We start from the raw sequence: 18,256 nt of genomic DNA, 5'->3' as shown, positions 1-18,256 counted from the left end.
GCAGTATAAATAGTTTATATTTATATAGATGACCGTGTCACATGCACTTTAAGTTGCAAATTACATCTTACCCCTTGTAGATGCAAAGACCAAGGTATCTGTTTACTTTGTCTTGATGAATTTCGTCCGTTTTACTGTGTATACAAGAAACTTTAAACAACTAAATAACTTCTGAAATACACATCATGCTTAATTACCTACATTTCCTGAAACAGTAACTTGTCATCCTGTCTACGCTGTTAAAACGCAATCACATTAACTCACTACGAAACTATTTTAAGACTGATTCTAAAACCGAAAACATGCGGCAGTAATTTGTAATCTGCGCTTTTCCTGTGCCGCAATCTTTAAAGAGAGCCGAATTTTAAAAAATTGCAGACACGAAGTTTTTCTGCTAAAAGATAAATCCCCACTTATGGGTTTTACTCAATCTGTGCTGAGGTAATCAGCTACAATAAATGTAAGTACCCAAATGTAATAAGAAATAACACGCGAACTTAATAAGTTGCATTTTAATTGGAACACTCCCTATAGCAGCAAACATGCACGAACAGTGCACTACTTTGTTACAATGATAATGTATTCTCGAATCGGTAAAAATTTCTACTTGCAGTTTTATAATACATTCTATGCACATATGAAGCTCTATACACATACGGTAGTTTTCAACTGCGATTCGTATAAATACATAATGTGTATCGCAATGCTCGGTACAAATGTTAAGTTTATACTAATGGTGTTATTTCTATATTTTAGTACAATATTAGATATTTATCTGGACCAAAAAACAACCAAACAGCGACGCAGATATACAGCAAAACTGCCCTAAACAGTCTTCTGGCAAACGTTGCACATACATGCACTCACGGTCTTCACAACAGGTATGACAGATTAATGTGTATTTTACAAAATCGATTTTTTTCTTGAATATAGGAATCGTGCTATACGTTAGGCAGGAGTACAGGAGTACCGGGGTACCACCATAGGTTATAAGTTGTTTTGATCTCCAATGTCCAATCGTTTAAATTCGCTTTCTGTCTCTAATCTTGGCTTGCTGATGTTGGTTCATCATCTTGGTTATTCTTTTGCCGTTCTTAAAATTTTGTAGGTTTTATATATGCTTTAAGGTTGAATACAATTAGAATAACTCTTAAAAACGCTTACTGGTTTCTTTTTCATCATCAGCTGAAGCTTTTCTTTTCAATTTATTGCTACCCATGCCAGCACCGCCAGTCGAGGTGTCAGCATCGTCAGTTGAAATGCCTTGATTTGTGTAATTCTGTAATTAGAGAATGGAGAGTAGCCTACTTTGTTATGTAGTTGTCACTATACACATTTGTATAATGTAGCAAATTTGCATACCTTACGCTTAAGAAATGATTTCACATGTTCTGTTATCACATATTTGCAAGACGTTTTATTGCATTCTTCGTACCTCTTCAACGACACGTCATGGTTGCCAAAATCGATACCACTAAGTTGTACATTTGGTAACATATTTTCTATAAATTTTCTACCAGAATTCACCCTTTTTAGGATATCATTAGCAGTCCCGCGTTGTTTAGCGGATGCTACGATCCTTAACTTCTGTTTTGTCTCATTGAAATGGGCAAAAGCGTTTTCTACCTTACCCAGGGCAGGTACCACCAAAGTCTTAAGACGATTATCCCTATTAAACGCTTGACCAACACTCTCTTCCGTCAAAGTATAAAGCAGCTCCACCATTGGTCCACGGCACTCAATGTCAAAATGATAACAACGAACCTTCGGCATATTTCCGCTAAAGAGTTGGGCCACAAATGTATATGCTATATAATCTAAAGTATATTATCGCGTTCAAATGTACAGTTAACCTACTCATTAGGTATATTTAATATTACAAAGCACATTTCTTTTATGTAAAATAAAATTTCCAAGGTAAATTTTTACCAGACGAAAGTAACTCCAATTACAGACTGCCTTGAAAATACCAGCGATGCTTGGTTATATTCATTTGGTCGGAACTCCCACCAACGCAGGAAACGTTGGTGATATGCCGTTAAGGCAGTAAGCATTCTAAAACATAATACTGTTTGTATATATATATGTAAATGACAAGAATCTATGTCATTCACTGAAGTAAAATAGAAAACAAACGTCTCTACAGTAACAATATGGGACCGCAAATTAGTCATTGCATAATACCACAATGAGAAGGTTTGCGTTTTGATTATTCATAAGTAACACTTTAATAAAATCAACTAGTTTAAAAACACGGTTTCTGCCAACGCGAGTTGGCTCTGTCAGTAACCATTTCAATAAAGGTTAAAACATATAGTAGGGCGGGGAAAGAAAGGACTCGGCGTGAGACGTACCATTTAAAAAAATCTCATATAGACGAAAAAATGTTACAGTATTTTATTCTACACATTACAGTATTCTAACGGTTTAACAAGTTCCCGGCATGGATGATATAACTGTTAAATCATATTAAAACTCCCGAACTTTTGTAGTTTGAAACATCAATCCAGTATTGAGCTTAATAAAAGAGAATGAAATATTTCGTACGGTTTAATATTGCCTCGGAAAACTAGTTTCAGTACTCATTAAAACATGTTAAATAGGATGACACCACTCACTTATACGGCTTCCGGTGCTGCAGCCGCAGTGTTTGTAAGATCGCTTGATCTGCAATCGGAGGATACTGGTTTATGAGTAGGCTATATTCCAGAACCTAAAATAACAAACAATGCGCTTAACGTGGAAATTGAATCACTAAAATAACACGGTAGAGTTTTATTGGAATAATACGGAGGCGTAAATTATTCATCAAAATATAGCGGAAAAGAATGTTACTCATTTAAACAGTGAAGAGGAGTTGCAAATCTGATGCGGTTAACACACAATGGTTTGACCGTGTTTATTAAGCATACCGAATTGGAACTCTGCTATCTATAACTTGACCATATGAAAACAAACAACAGTCATAAAACAACAGTCATATAAGCATACATAAAAGCTCTTATACCTACAATGTTTAAGTAGCAGTCAACCGGACACAAAGTCCACGAGTTTATATGTACAATCCGGTCATGTGGTTTATTTTCTAACAAGTGGTGATTTCTCAATGCCTAAATAAGTAAACTTGCCATTATCAGCAAAATATTAGAAAATACTTAATTTGGCAAAATAAAATACTAAATACTGAAATAAATTGAATTGCATTTCCCAGTTATGCAAGATATAGATTTCATCTAAACAAACGTAGGAAAGTGGCTAAATTTGTTAAAAATATTCAAAACTGAATATTATTGCTGAAAGTATGTGATGCACCCTTGTATACACTTTTTCACTGGTGCACCCCTGGCATGTTTTTGGGCACCGTGCACACTGGTTGAAGAGGGCTGATTTAGACAACCCATTAGTAAAAACTTGGTTGGAGCAATTGCCGTTAAGTGTCTTGCCCAAGGATACATACGCCCACAATGGTAGCGGCGAGCCTTGAACCCAATATCCCTGGGTTAGAGGCAGGCGCGCTAATCAACTGTTCTACGACACAGGAGGTAATATTTGTACGCATATATATATGTACTGACACTTGTCCAACAGCATGAATTCGGAGAACATATAACAGTGTACATGTAAGTAAGACGTGCTATAAAAGTGCGATTAAGTTTAAACAAAGCGAACAACAGATTCACAAGTTTAGAGACGGTAAAAATCAATCAGTTTGTTAACACGGATGGGGCGGCTAACGTAGTTTCGTGCTAATTAAACCGCATTCAAGTGATAATAACAAAAACTATTGGTAGGCTATAACTCAAAGCCAAAAAGACATTTTACTCATTAAAACAGGGAATATAGGATGACACCACTCACTGGCTTCCGGTGCAGCAACCGCAGTGTTTGTAAGATCGCTTGATCTGCAATCGGAGGATACTGGTTTATGAGTAGGCTATATTCCAGAACCTAAAATAACAAACAGTGCGCTTAAGGCGGAAATTGAATCACTAAAATAACACGGTAGAGTTTTTATTAAAATAATACGAAGGCGTAAATTATTCATCAAAATAATGCGAAAAAGGATGTTCTATTCTTTGTGGGTGAGGTACTTGTCAAGGACCTGGGATTTAGGCCAGATTTGGTCCATTACCATTAATACGTTTGTGACCAGCTTGCTTGTAACGGAGTGATACTACTTTCGAAGCTTGACACTGCTATCATGTTCTAAGGCTAGACACCGTAAATACTACAACCATCATTTTGAAATTAACTACTAACAGTTTATACTAACAGATGTACAAACAAAACCTAAATACCGATTCCTATCAAGTTTAATAACTTGCTCAAGATGCCACCAAATAGGACAAGTATAACACGACTGGTAAGACCCAGGAAACTATCCGATACCATAATAAACGTGGGTGACAAAAACTACCAAAAGCATAGGCTAAGAAACGGAATTCTTTTCAACTTATTCGTTATAGCCTGCCGTGTCTAATTTAAACAAAATGAAATAAAAAAATAGTTAATTTAATTAACTAACGCTTTATCAATATATTTATAATCCAAAACTGATATTGATATGCTTTCAGGTTCATGCACAGCTTGATATTTGTTCAAGCCGCTTTCGCTAAAACATAATTGGTAAAAACGAACACGCACATTTGTCCTATATGTGCAATTAGGTTTGCGGTGACCAATTTTTAAACTAATTAAAGAAAACACGGTTGCAGTGTTTGCAGTCTGTTTAAATGTCGCATTCACAGACAAACCCGTAATGTGCATGTCACGTGTATCGGAAGGTCACGATACGACGTGGTTTAGTTTGGGATTCTGACTTGGAAGTCCTCTTAACAAACAACACACTAGTACCTTGATCAGATGGCACACAACGTTTTATTCTTAACACACACAACCTTATTCAAATAGAATGATTAACATTAATACAAACACCTTTCTAGGAAACGTACGACACATAACAATAAACTGTAAGCCATATAGCATCATGACTACTAAACTCCAATCACTTGCAATACTTTGAGTTTTGAACCAAATGGGACGACTATTTATATGCGAGATACAATGGCTAGCGCACGAAGTGTTAAACTCCATGACCGCTCGTTATCAAGCATACAATAGACGTTTCCGTACGCAAATTATCTGGGGCGTAAGTTGCTCCGATAAAACAGAAGAATTAAGGCGAGAGGCTATACAGTAAAACAAAAGGCAGACGCGTGATTAATCCGCAGGATACCACGTTAGCGGTCCAGACGAACCAATTCCCAGGATATCGCTATGATTGATACAAAGCATTTGTGACAGTGCATGATAATACACACAAGTGCATAAACTATACATATTCCACCAATAAACTCCTATATAGACTTAGAAGCTCCGAACGTATATGATACGCGGAAGCACTGGTTAATGTGCGTGGGAAAGAGTCATATATAGGGCTACACCAAATGTGACTTAGTTAAGGCATCGGTTTTGAACGTTATATGCTAATGAGGCAAATCGTTTCTCGAGTAACACAGACAATTCAACGTAGACAAAATTATAAGAAAATACAATCTCACCATTAATACATTTCAAAGATGCAGCGTATCCTTTTTTATCCCCGTCTTATGCTCAAGCAAATGCATGAAACACTTCTTGAGAAATCATCGCAGTAATAACACGTCGCATATTCTAAAAAGTAATACCAAATCATATAGAGTATCTATACAAACAGAGAACATATGTGCATGTAATACGTTTGGTGTCCAATAAAAACTGATAATATGTGCAGTTTAAGTATAATGTTGATTACAGTTTACCTTCTGTTGATGAATCATACACAAAACCGTTTCATTGAATAGATGCAACTTGATACACTTAATTACCTACTTGGTCTTTCACATTGTTTGAACTTGCATGTGCTTTATAAACCTGTAAACGAACTTACTCTAACTGCAAACAGCATTTCGATAGCTCACTTTAACCAACAACCAGTATAACTTATTTCTTCCCAAGAAAGACTTATTTCAAAACGAAACACGCAGGCAATTTGCAATCAGTGCTTCTTGCATGCCGCTAACCTTTGTTACGCGCTGTTAAATTCACAACATCGTTGGAAGAGAAAATTCGGTATGAGGGCTGTTTAATTTACATACATACACCTATCAGTCAAAACATGAAAACGGAATATTTTAACATAACCTGGGACATTTAACCAAAGCAAATTGATGTTTGCTATATAGGATGAAGTTTTTTTTGCGGATAAGTATATTATTCGTCGTTAAAATTTTTTTAACGTGAAGCACGCAGGCAATGAACAAACAACCCGGCGCATAACAAATATTAATTCAAGTCATATACATCACAGGTTACGTTGTTTATTAATTATTAAGTTCATTAAACAAACACAGCAAGCAACTTTTAAAAATTCGATTATTTATAAACAAAGCATGTTAGCTAGTACAGAATATTAAGAATATACTCCATCGATTAGCAATGCTCAATTGGACATTATACTATAAGTGCGGGTATGTACAGCGACTATATTGTTTATAGTTTTAAACTTTGATTTTCGATTGCAGAAGTATATTGATCACATCTGCAGCCTACAGAAATCAAATATGTAGATATAATGTCTGTACCACTACAGTTATCACACATTTATACATGGTAAATATATACCGTGGTGACTATATTTTAAACAATTTACATTAGTGCTAGAAAGCTACTGTGGTAGCTCTCTTGCACATTTCCAATACGTAAGCATCTCTTCAAACCATGCTTGGCCAGCTCCCTGACTTGGGCCGGTGTAACCTCTCTTACTCTCTGGCAGAGAATGTGCAATTCGCATACCAGGCGTGTGCAATCATCGGAGCGCAACTCTCCCAGTTTATCCAGCGCCTCGTTTACCGTTTCAACCAAAGCTTCGTGACTGCTAGTGTCGCTGTCTGTCATTGTTTCTTGAGTCTGTTTTATAAGCGGTAGAATATCTTCAAGTCCTAAAATATTTGTTGGTAAGAGACTCACGAACACTGTTGGGCGTTCTAGAGAGAGAGAGAGAGAGAGAGAGAGAGAGAGAGAGAGAGAGAATGCGTAACCGCGGTAGGCTGTGTTTAGCCTTAAAAAGGGAATTTCATACTCTTAAACTTTTTTCATTATTGTGCTGGGACACTTAGGCTCATATTGCCCAAAATTTCAAAACTCAAATCATACAGTACTGTGGGTAAGATGGGATACCTGTGGCACACCCTGTGTCCCATTTCACTCCATCCTATACATATTTGGCTATCATATTAATATAACTATTTTAATGATAAGCAGCTGCAAAACTTACCTTTGTTAATATCAGCAGTTGTCTTGATTTTTTTGATTTTAATCCCTTCTTCTTGTCGTATGATGTGGTGTTTACCATGCGATTCTGCGTTTTAAGAAGAGTATAGTAAAGTATAGTAGGATGGGGTAAGATGCGACACTTTTTCATTCTATTTTCTGGTCCCATCTGGTAGTAATTAAACAAAGAACATTCAAAGAATTACAAATTGGTTTCTTTACGACTCCCATAGACCGTTTGTAAAAGCGGCAGTTAAGAATATTACATTGTTAATACTGTTTTAGTGTTCCCTTCCAGTTTACGGCAAGACGCTTAACAATTCAAAAGACTATTTACTGTGTAGGTTTTAGGGTGCAAATTATTGTCACAATAAAAATTCAAACCTGTTGAAACGTCAGAGGTTTTGAAGGAAGGCGGATTCAAAAAGGAGATTGGGATTGTTGGTTTGGACAGTGCACGGTTTGACGCACTGACTTCGAGCTTGGATGAAACTTCCGCGATGCTCTTCCACACATTTCTTGCCACTTTGTCAAAATGTTGCTGTAGGTCATCACGAACCTGTTTAATTGGTGGTCGGTCTTCTTTGTTGTATTCCCAGCAACTATTCATCCATTTATCGAGGCAAACTAGGCTGTCGCGTTGATCTCCTACGAAGATTTTCTTATTTTCGTCAATTTTGTCGCAAGGTGGCTTGATCTTATTATTTATAATCGTACGAACCAAATTATTAATATTGTTTAACCCATGATGAAAAGGAATGTAAAGGGTAAGACATTCGTAAATTATCATTCCATAGCTGTAAACATCAGATGCTTTGGTGGCTGCGTATTGCGGTTGTTGTAGTCGCTCTGGGCGGTGTATGGCATAGTGTTTTGGCCGTCATCTGCTTCCCGGTACGCGTCGCCTGTATTGGTGTAAGTGCGTAGAGTTGCTCCACCAAAATCGGTCACTTTTGCAGTGAAGTCGTCTTTTAGCACGACGTTAGAAGGTTTTAAATCTCCGTGAACGATCTGCTGATCTTCCCCGATTCTGTGTAAGAACGCCACCCCATTCGCAACTTGAAGCAAAATTCGCACCAACAAGTCGAACGGAATTATATAATCTTCTAAGCGCACTGATTGAATGAGTTGCGATAGGTTCCCTCTCTCCATATACTCCATGATGATACCGAATGATCCGACCCAGCTTGTGATCCCATACACTTGTACAATGTTTGCGTGATGAGCTAGTAGAATTATACCCGCTTCACGTATGAAACTGAAATGTAAAATATATAGCTTACGACGTGGCTATAAAGTAGTTATAACGCGCCTGTCTCTAGGCCAGAGATAACTGTGGTTCAAAGCCAACGTTTCTAACATTGCTTTTGTCAGCCATACATTAAAAGATAGATCAATAAATAAAATCCAAAAAATATTTACCCACAAAGCTATATGTGAAAACTCTTAATCCTACACAAGGTGTATATGAAACCCGTGTTATAATTACTGTCGTTACGAGCTAGAAAAACAAGACACACTCATTCATTCTCGGTATAATAACTTTTTAGTGTTGCCGATTACCGTCAAAAAGGTGCCAATCAGCATGCGCAACATATTATGTATACCGTTTGGAAGTCCGAAAATCTTAAAAGCGATAAAACAAATTCGTCTAAGGTTAATAATATTACTTATTGTACTGACATTTTTTCTACCTTACAAGCGGTATAGGTATTTGGTGTTCCTATACATTTTACTGCGCAGCGGCCAATTTGTTCACAGTAGCCCAAAAGAACAACTCCGAAACCACCATGACCAATAACAGCGGTCTCGTCTTTTGTCGTTTTGATTTCAGTTGGATTTCTCCAAATAGGTAGGTCGAGTTTCTAGAAAGCCAGTAAAAAATGATATTGCTTTTATATGGTGAAAAGTATAGAAAAGTCATATAGTACGGGGTAAGACGGAAATTGGGGTAAGACGGGAAGTGGGGTAAGACGGAACTAAAATCTCCTTTTACGCGCGGGTACCTATTTATTGATAGATGAAAAAATGTTACAGTATTATTGGAAAGTATTCTCACGGTCCAACAAAATGCGCGGCAAAGATGTTAAGTATTAAAGTTTGTTGTTGAATGAATACAATCAATACAACATTTTTTGGCTGAAAGAAGGCATAATAATAAAATGTTCATTTTGAGAGCTCGCTGAACTCTATTAAAACTGCCGAAATTTTGTATAGTAGGGTGGGGAAAAATGGGACACTTTGTCGTGAGAGACTTTTTTAAATTTTCTTTTTACACCCCATTTAACGATAATCAGGAAAATATTGTTACAGAACTATTCAACAGTATTATCACGACTTATAAAACGCGCATTAAAGCCGATTACGGTTGTTAAATGTTAAAAAATATGATAAATAGAAACTGTTTTTTTTTAACGGGTAAAAAATGCGAAATTTTGAAGTGCTAATTTGACTGCTCGCTAAAACATAGTAAAGTCGATGAAAAAAAACTTGAGTTATGAAGGAAAATAGGCATGTGTCAATATGACTTTAATTTGGGATAGAAACAACAAAAAATCGCTTTGAAGTTATATATATGAAGTTTACAAGGCAAAGAAACTAGCACAGCCTGTTAATTTCGGTAAGGTGTCCCATCTTCCCCCACATTGGAGTTTTGTATGTTTTTATTGCCAAACGTGGAAAGGGTCTGTTTTAATTATACCTTAGGGGTGATTCAAACATAAAATACTGATATGATAACAAGATAATGCATGGAAAATATAGTCAAAAAAATAAAAATGATTTTAAACTGTCTCGTCTTACCCTGCGACGCGTGTGCGTTTTTACGGCCGACACTAGCTACACTACTCCCGGCATCCCAGGCTTGATTTTCGAGGAGATACACGACCTTTCTCATCCTTCCGTCCGAACGACAAAGAAGCTTCTGAGCACCGATAAATTTGTTTGGCACGGTTTGCGCAAATAGATGCTTCATTGGGGATTGTACGATTCTGGGGGTGAGGGAGTGTGTGGCGGCCCGTCACGAGTGCCTTTTTCCTACCGTTATCTGCCGTATAAATATCGCGTCTCGTGTTCATTCGCCCTCCTAGTTTACTGCTCGCAATAAAACATGTTGCAACCGCTACAATAGTATACTAATTTGCGGTATCACCCAAAAACCGTCATATATTTTGATTTTAGAAAATATATATATTTCGTCATATATTTTGATTTTAGAAAAATTGGGCAATATGTGCTTATAATGGTCTCGTCTTACCCCACTCTTTTATGGTTCTAGGCTATATCCCCCCAGGCGTTTACACACCGGCGATTTACCCCCGGCCATTCCCCCCGGCTACTTCCCAGCCATGACTATTCCCCCCCCCGCTATTTCCCCACAGTGACTATTCCCCCCCGGATGTTTACCCCCCCTTCGAGACTATCCCCCCCGGCTAATTCCCCGCCGTGACTATTCCTTCCCGGCTATTTCCCCCTCCTGACTATTTCCCCCGGATAATTTCCCACCGTGACTATTTCCCCCGGCTATATATTCTCCCGTGACTATCCCCCCCCGGCTAATTCGCCCCAGAGACTACTTCTCACCGGCTATTTCCCCCCGGCTATTTTCCCCCGGCTATTGCCCCCCGTAGTCTTGGGGGGAAATAGTCGGAGGGGAATAGTCATTGGGGGGAAATAGCCGGAGGGGAATAGTCATTGGGGGGAAATAGCCGGGGGGAAATAGTCGTTGGGGGGAAATAGTCATTGAGGGGAATTAGCCTGGCCGGAAATAGCCGGTTACGCTGTATTATATATACAAGAATTATTGTAAATAAAAGTTATTCTAGATCATATATGCAAGTATTTACCTGCTCCCTTTTTAGAGTTTTAAAGCTCGAAATCGCGACTCGCTGAACTTTATCAATTTCTTGTTTTGTGACTGTGTGCTCGTTGTTGTTTGTCAACAACACATGATCGAATTGCCCAAGTCCATGGTGGTGCTGATCAGCATATTCTTTTATGGCCTTGTTGAGATTTTTTTTGATTTCTCCCGACTCGTGCATCTCCATTATAGCATCCGCAGCAGTTTTTTTTAAGGCAACCACCTCGACAGTTAGACTCCCAGGAGTGAATGATTGAACAAAGGCGTTCTCCACATTGCCCAATATTCCACGGTTTACAGCTTCCGCGTACTTTTCCGGGTTCTTTGTCTGCCAAACCAAGGTCCCGCTGACACCGACGAATCCAAGATCAGTGGATACTGTAAAACTATTCGATAAACCTACAGCTTTCTCTGCTATCTTTAAACCATCCTTTACGGCATCACCACTGCATTCAAATGTGAACGAACGGGTTTTAAACTTCATATGACTTTCCGCCATCTTCATATGACTTTCCGCCATCTTCATATGACTTTCCGCCATTTCCGCGACTTTCAGCCATTTCCGCGACTTTACAGTAATATCGGGAAATTATACGTAGGTTATGCAGTATTCTAAAATAACTGGAAATGTTTTAACATTTTTATATATATATAGTAAGATGGGAGAAGATGGGAGACATTTTCACTCTTTTTCTCGCCCCGTTTGGTAGTAAACAAAGAACTATAAAACCGTATCTTCACGACTTTCATAAATCGTTGTTAATTGTTTAAAACAAGATCAGGCTATTTGGATATTTGCTAAAGGTGTCCCATCTCCCCCCGCCCTACTATAATAATATTCAGAGGACCATTCGTGCGCATTAACTGCGTATTAAGTGATTCTAACCAAATTTTGTTCTTTATGGTTACAGTCCTCGGGGTTAGTGATATTACTGAATTTATCAACACAGAAATGATCTTAGTGTTTCACAAATAGTTTGCGATAGCGGCAATAAGTCAGACAAAATAAAAAAGATCAAATGAATTCGCACCTATACATTTCATTGCCATCTTTCACTGATCTTTCAAATTTATCATTTTCTTTCATCTATCTTATTTTGCTTTTATGTGATGTACAAGCGTCGTTTTAATAAAATTACATAAAGCTGACGAACGGTAATGCATGTTTTTTGTTTAGTACCATTTTGGACGAGAAAACAGAATGAAAAGGTGTCCCATCTTGCCCCAGCCTACAAAATTACACCACCTCCACAGCAGTACAAAAGCTTACTGTCTACACAGTTTTTTTAAAAAAAGCTAACTTAAACAGAAGGTATATATGATTGAGTAAATCTATATCCTATAGGTGCTAATTGAAAACTGTGGCAATAACCGAGCAAACATTATTTCCTTACTGCAAGCCCAAGCGAACTTCATAGGGACACTTGATCATTATTCTTTTGCGATCACTTTTTAACCAGACTGAATTTACCAATTACAGATCAAACTTGTCAAACCCTGTATTTATACCTATCGTAATTTGCTTTTGAATAGAAACCGCTAAACATTTTATTTAAAGTTTCAAACAATCGTGATTCCCTAGTAGTGAAGCATCACAACACGGTAACCACGGAGCTCAACATCAAATAACGTTAGAAAACAAAGATGGTTTAAGAATACACCTTTTTGTATAGCGTTCCATTTGAATTTTAAATAAAGGCAACCATTCATGGAAGTTTGTTTTTGTGTACTGGCGTACATGTCTAAATAGGGTGTGTTACTTTGATATAGTTTGCGATAACTTAAAGCTCAGTTAAAAACTATACATCAGAAGTAGATTTACCGATACGCCGAAAGACGGCTGTATGACTGACTTTGAGTTTATTGCTTTGATTTAATTCAATATACTTTTCGACTTGTTCGTTATAGTGTACCTGTGACTAGACATACCTGTGAAAATTTAAAACTGCTTTTTATTATTGAATGTGTTACCTAAAATAGATGGTCCTATAGACGCTGCTGCTCTAGCGACCTATAACCCCCACAGACAAGCACACTACCATATATAGGTATAGAGTTTCTGAATTAATAATTAATTTTACAATACAACACAAACACGTCAATTTAAGGACGAAAACTACATGGCCCATTCTAATACTGAAACAGGCGTTAACTTCTATTGCGCACTATAGCTCCGTGACGAATAAAAATGAGAAAGGGGTAATAAGTGGCAAAACGATTATAGGTACCAACGCGGGATGTCACAACAGAGCAAAGCAAACTACACACAATAAAAGTAAAAGCAATTACAAATAGAACAAGCAACATAACATATGGCCACTAAACAATACGTCACACATTGCTGGCACCCTTTCACGATCATGGTCATAATCTTTGCTCACGCCGATTCGTCTTCATCTGATGTTATATAAAGTGCAGTCCTTGTTTATTAAAATACAAACAAATATAACACTACGGCCTAAAGGCATACCCAGAACTTAAAGTCATTTGCTTGCAACAATAACCAAATTATTCTTCAGGAATTTTTTAACACAATTGTTTTCAATCTATTTGCCATTTTCCAAACAGCGCCAGTGTTCAAAAATGCAAAGGCTGAATGACAATTGGAAACTTATCTAAACTAAGTGTCAGGTCTAGGCATTGCATTTATACTTCACAACTGCACATCAATTGGGCAAACAAACCGGAAGACTAATATTTTAATACTTATTGGAACCCTTTTAGTACATGCAAATATGTGGACTTCAGTTTGTGTAAGTTTAAACGGGTAATGACCCTATAATGCAAACAATGTTTTATCAAACCTTAAACTATACGTTGAAAAGCCCGCATTTACTAGAAATTTGTGCCAATAACAGGCTAAGATTAAAGGTCACTACCTCAAACTTTAAGCAGAACGCACAGTGAATATCGATTTGCATTATAAATAACCGGGATAAAGCTGTGCGCTCTTTACACCGCACGCTTTCGGTGAAACAAAAATGGCGTCGCGATTAACTGAACAAAAACGTCGTGAACCTGTATCAACCACACTAAAGATAAAGTCGAGATTCAAACTTTTCACATGCTGTATTTATACCTATATAAAACCACAACGCGGTAACCATAGCACCTCAGGAGCAAAATGTTAAAAGCTAAAAATCCCTTTTGTATATAACGTACATGTTCCAACACGATGTTTTAGTAACGCGCGACGGTTAATTAAAAAACGAACCGTAACGTTCATAGGGTAGCGTGGCAAAACAAGACTTTATTCAATTTGAATTTAAATACAAGCGAATACCCATAGAGAAAATATCTTTTGTGTACTGGTGTCGTATTATTCAAGTATGGTGTGTTACCCTGATGATTGCGTGCGAAGATCAAATCGAAAATTGAAGAAAGGTAACGCTCTTTTGCGTTTTAAAAACAATATTTTTTCAATTTGAATTACTGTGAATAAAGACGACCCATCAAATAAAAGGTTGAACAATGACTTTCGTGTGGCCTATACAGCCTTATTCACGATTTGTTGTCTTAATATCGTGCGAAGAATATTTTAAAAAGTACGGTAAAGACGAAGGAGGGTGACGTCAAAATAAAGCTATTCAATATGAATTTTATAATATTTAAACCAGTCATCACTATACCAAGTATATAGAAAACAACAAGAACAAAAATATCCTGTGCTACTAGAATTATTCAAAATAAGGTAAACATGTTTTTGAGTTTTACGCTTTAACGAACCATTATATAAAACTAAGCAAGAGTTGAAAACCATACATCAGACATTTAGCTATATAACCTGTATGAAACAAAACACCCACGTTAACCGCTGTCGCTACCCCGTCGCGTAAGGATAAATAAGCTCATTGAAGTTTTAAAACACGTAATGATACATTTATAGTTACGAAATAGTTTTGTGTAGTTTTGAAAAATTGTTACACAAATTTTACGCAAATAAAATCACATTTGCTGAGAGTAATATTTATTCTGGTAAAGTGGACTGGCATTACGTTTGTCGCTTTGATTGGCTCGCCATTATATTTATCGACTTGTTTTTGTGCAGGTAGAGTTTACCTAACGATGTTTACAAAACAACTTGCACTTTATATAAGCTCTTGCTTTCTCTTGAATATGGTGCGTTAAAGCATAACTGTACTCTGTACATCTGCCGCCCAAAGTTTACGATTAATATCTACTTGAAAGTTGTAAGAATATACACAAGCATTTATCCCTATACACTACGTGGAAACACTGTATAATGTACCGAGGGAAATTGTCGCAGTAATAAAACGTCGTATATATTCTAAAAAGTAATGCCAAATTACATATATATTATCTAAACAGAGAATATACATTTGCGTGTAATACGTTTGGTGTCAAATAAAAACTGAAAATAAAAAACTAATGTGCAGTTCAAGAATAATGTTGATTAAAGCTTACCTTCTGTTGATAAATCAGACGTAAACCCGTTTTATTGAATAGATGCAACTTGATACACTTAATTATCTGCTTGGCCTTTCACATTTTATGAACCTGCATGTGCTGCTGCATATACCTGTAAAGTTGTAAACGAACTTAATCTAACTGCAAACAGCATTTCCAGAACTCACTTTAACTAGCACATAGCATACTGGGAAATAAACTTCACTCAGTTCTTCTCAAGAAAACTTATTTTAAAACGAAACACGAGGGCAATTTGCAATCAGTGCATCTTGCTTGCCGCTAACCTTCGTTACGCGCAGTCGAGTCCGTCATTGTGGAAAGAAAAAATTCGGTATGAGGGCTATTCAACAACAATTACATACGTACACCTATCAGTCAAAAACTTGAAGATTTAATATTTTAGAACGCATTGCTGTCTATAGTTACTTTTCAGGAACTTAGAATCATATGATAGCTTTATAGGTAAGGGCGCAAATATAAAACGTTCATTATCAGTATGTTGCATGTACGATTGTCTCTTCAGCACACCGATGTTGTATAGCTCACTGATGGTGGTTGTGCAACGGGAACATGTTTCGGGGGCAGCCGTGCCTTTTCTTTTGGGGTTTCATTTGTTTGTTTCACAGTATTTGTCCGCTGTTGATGTGTCGTGTTGATTCCGGTGATGTTGTCTGCATGACTTGTGCGTAGCTTACGGATTGTAAATCCCGACCTTCGAACAATTCTCTTTTGGGATGTTGGTGGGGCCTTCACTACCTCAATGATACCAGTAAGCGGTGGTGTGCTCGATCTGCTGGACGAGGCTTCACTCCAAGCCTGTTTGTAAATATTTTCGTAGTCTCTTTATTTCTTTATACTCTATCTATTGGTCTCGGGTCTATAAAGCCAGAGATATACTGACTTCCTGAGAGCACAATATCGTCCCAGTAAACAAAGAACAGATTTCAAGAAACAAGAAGCGGAACCAGTATAGTCTATAGTATACTGTCAGATAAATCTCAGCACTGTCGTTATTTTAAACGTTCGTAGCCTATACAACACCTTCAATAATAATATATACACGCACATTTCTTTCAGTCAAGTACTGTAAAACATTACAGTAGATTTAAACATTGTATTAGAACCAAACACTTTCATTCTAAATACCTTCCACTGGATTCCTGTATTGACTGAAAAAGTGAATTCAATTCCTTTCATGTCGAACCTTGGTTGCGAATGCGGGATGTCGAACTCGACTTTGGGGCTTGTGCTTCTTAAAAACGCTTCTAGTCTACGCTTGTGCATGCGCTCCGATTTAAGAACTAAAATGCGATTAGTTTCAAGTTATGTAAGAGAAACTATAGTCCGGTAACCCACCAGTGCAAGACAAATAACTTATTTTGGTCAATGACTAACTAGCAAGTAATGCTCTTGCAACAGGCTTCTTCTTTCAAAATTTAGGGCAAGTTACAGTATTTTTTACCTGGTCTTTTTCCTTCGCGCTCACTCGGTGACATTGCAGTTACAAATCCAGCCCAGAACGGCAACAGTTCGTTAAACACAGTGTGTTGTGCGTCGTCGAATAAAGTAGGAACGTGTGGTTCACGACCTTTATCACAGCAAAATGCGTCTGCGGCTCTTCGGAATCTCTCCGCCGTGCCAGTTTTTATGTCAATCTGGATAAAACGAGCCGAGTGATTTATATATTAACACTAACTTTAATTGCAATACTAATCTGAATACAAAGGCGTTCATATACCTGTAGGGTAGGTTGCATTTGCGAATCAATAAAACAATCCCGGATGCTCATAATTTTTCTCTTCAAAGTGATCAAGTCGTGATGCTCATGAAAAGAAGCGAGAAACTTTGAAACTTCGATGTAAAATCTCAAATCGTTTTGTATGAGAGGATACCCTTCTTGTACACCAAACGCCTGTAAATATGAAAATTTAATTATTTATTCTATAACGGATCATCGCGTTTGTTTTATATGTGTGTACACTTTATCTTGGCAGAAGTTAAATTTACTAAGATCGTAGCCTGTGGTAAAACAACGAGGTTCGAACCTGTAGATATTTATAAAAATGAAGCAATTCAATCGGCATTTCCCCCTCCGTCGCTTGACCAAGTGATTTAATGAACGAAACTTTATGATCTGAAGTCGGAGTTTGACGAGCCGAGTGCTTGCCCAGCGTTCTCCGGCGCTTACTGCTCGGTTTTAGCGTCAGTGTTCGCAATGCCAGCTCTGCTGTATTCATATGCTGGCCAAGATCGCTTCGTATGTCAAGTTTATACTCCTAAAAACGAATGAGTTACATACCGAAACAGTATTTGCAGAGTGGTTTAGTTTAGTAAACAGTCCACCCCAAAGTAATATATTAACGATAGTACAGGTTTTATGTTGTAAATATGGCGAAAGAATCACGCATATAGCATGCTCCACACGCATGTACTATTATGACATCACAATCCCTAAAGTTACTTCATATTGCAATAAATTCTATTATTCTCTACTATTTTACAAATTAAAACCAGTACAGTATATTGCAGTTTTAGTGTATCGTAGACGTAGAGTTTAGGGTAGGTTTTAGTATTAAGTTGTTTTTTCGTTAGAACCTTATAATGTATTAGTGAAAATTATAGCGAAAATAAACATTTTCTTTGTGTTGTGTTTTTTTA

The 18,256-nt window shown here is 37.2% G+C and overlaps 3 protein-coding genes across 3 annotated transcripts; all 3 read right to left on the bottom strand.

The window, feature by feature from the left end:
• Positions 1–496: 496 nt before the first annotated feature.
• Positions 497–5,583, bottom strand: LOC494352. The gene is made up of 8 exons (XM_026840419.1): positions 5,562–5,583; positions 3,859–3,902; positions 3,012–3,110; positions 2,619–2,713; positions 1,930–2,055; positions 1,363–1,780; positions 1,165–1,279; positions 497–1,093 (listed from the first exon to the last, which is right to left on the bottom strand). The coding sequence occupies exons 5-8, from the start codon at positions 2,052–2,054 to the stop codon at positions 1,041–1,043; spliced, it is 711 nt and encodes a 236-aa protein (XP_026696220.1). The 5' UTR covers position 2,055; positions 2,619–2,713; positions 3,012–3,110; positions 3,859–3,902; positions 5,562–5,583; the 3' UTR covers positions 497–1,040.
• Positions 5,584–6,611: 1,028 nt separating this feature from the next.
• Positions 6,612–11,786, bottom strand: LOC108950991 (G-type lectin S-receptor-like serine/threonine-protein kinase RLK1). The gene is made up of 5 exons (XM_018817309.2): positions 11,157–11,786; positions 8,995–9,176; positions 7,696–8,569; positions 7,316–7,399; positions 6,612–6,980 (listed from the first exon to the last, which is right to left on the bottom strand). The coding sequence occupies exons 1-3, from the start codon at positions 11,709–11,711 to the stop codon at positions 8,098–8,100; spliced, it is 1,209 nt and encodes a 402-aa protein (XP_018672854.1). The 5' UTR covers positions 11,712–11,786; the 3' UTR covers positions 6,612–6,980; positions 7,316–7,399; positions 7,696–8,097.
• Positions 11,787–16,002: 4,216 nt separating this feature from the next.
• On the bottom strand, positions 16,003–17,892 carry LOC100175332. Its single transcript, XM_009863777.3, has 5 exons — positions 17,644–17,892; positions 17,337–17,510; positions 17,061–17,253; positions 16,745–16,899; positions 16,003–16,414 (listed from the first exon to the last, which is right to left on the bottom strand). Exons 1-5 carry the CDS (start codon positions 17,833–17,835, stop codon positions 16,118–16,120), a joined length of 1,011 nt encoding a protein of 336 aa, XP_009862079.2. The 5' UTR covers positions 17,836–17,892; the 3' UTR covers positions 16,003–16,117.
• Positions 17,893–18,256: the final 364 nt, after the last annotated feature.

This window comes from Ciona intestinalis, unplaced genomic scaffold (genome assembly GCF_000224145.3).
Source record: "Ciona intestinalis unplaced genomic scaffold, KH HT001251.1, whole genome shotgun sequence".
In the NCBI taxonomy this organism is placed as follows: Eukaryota; Metazoa; Chordata; class Ascidiacea; order Phlebobranchia; family Cionidae; genus Ciona; species Ciona intestinalis.
This window is presented reverse-complemented; position numbering and strand designations above follow the sequence as displayed.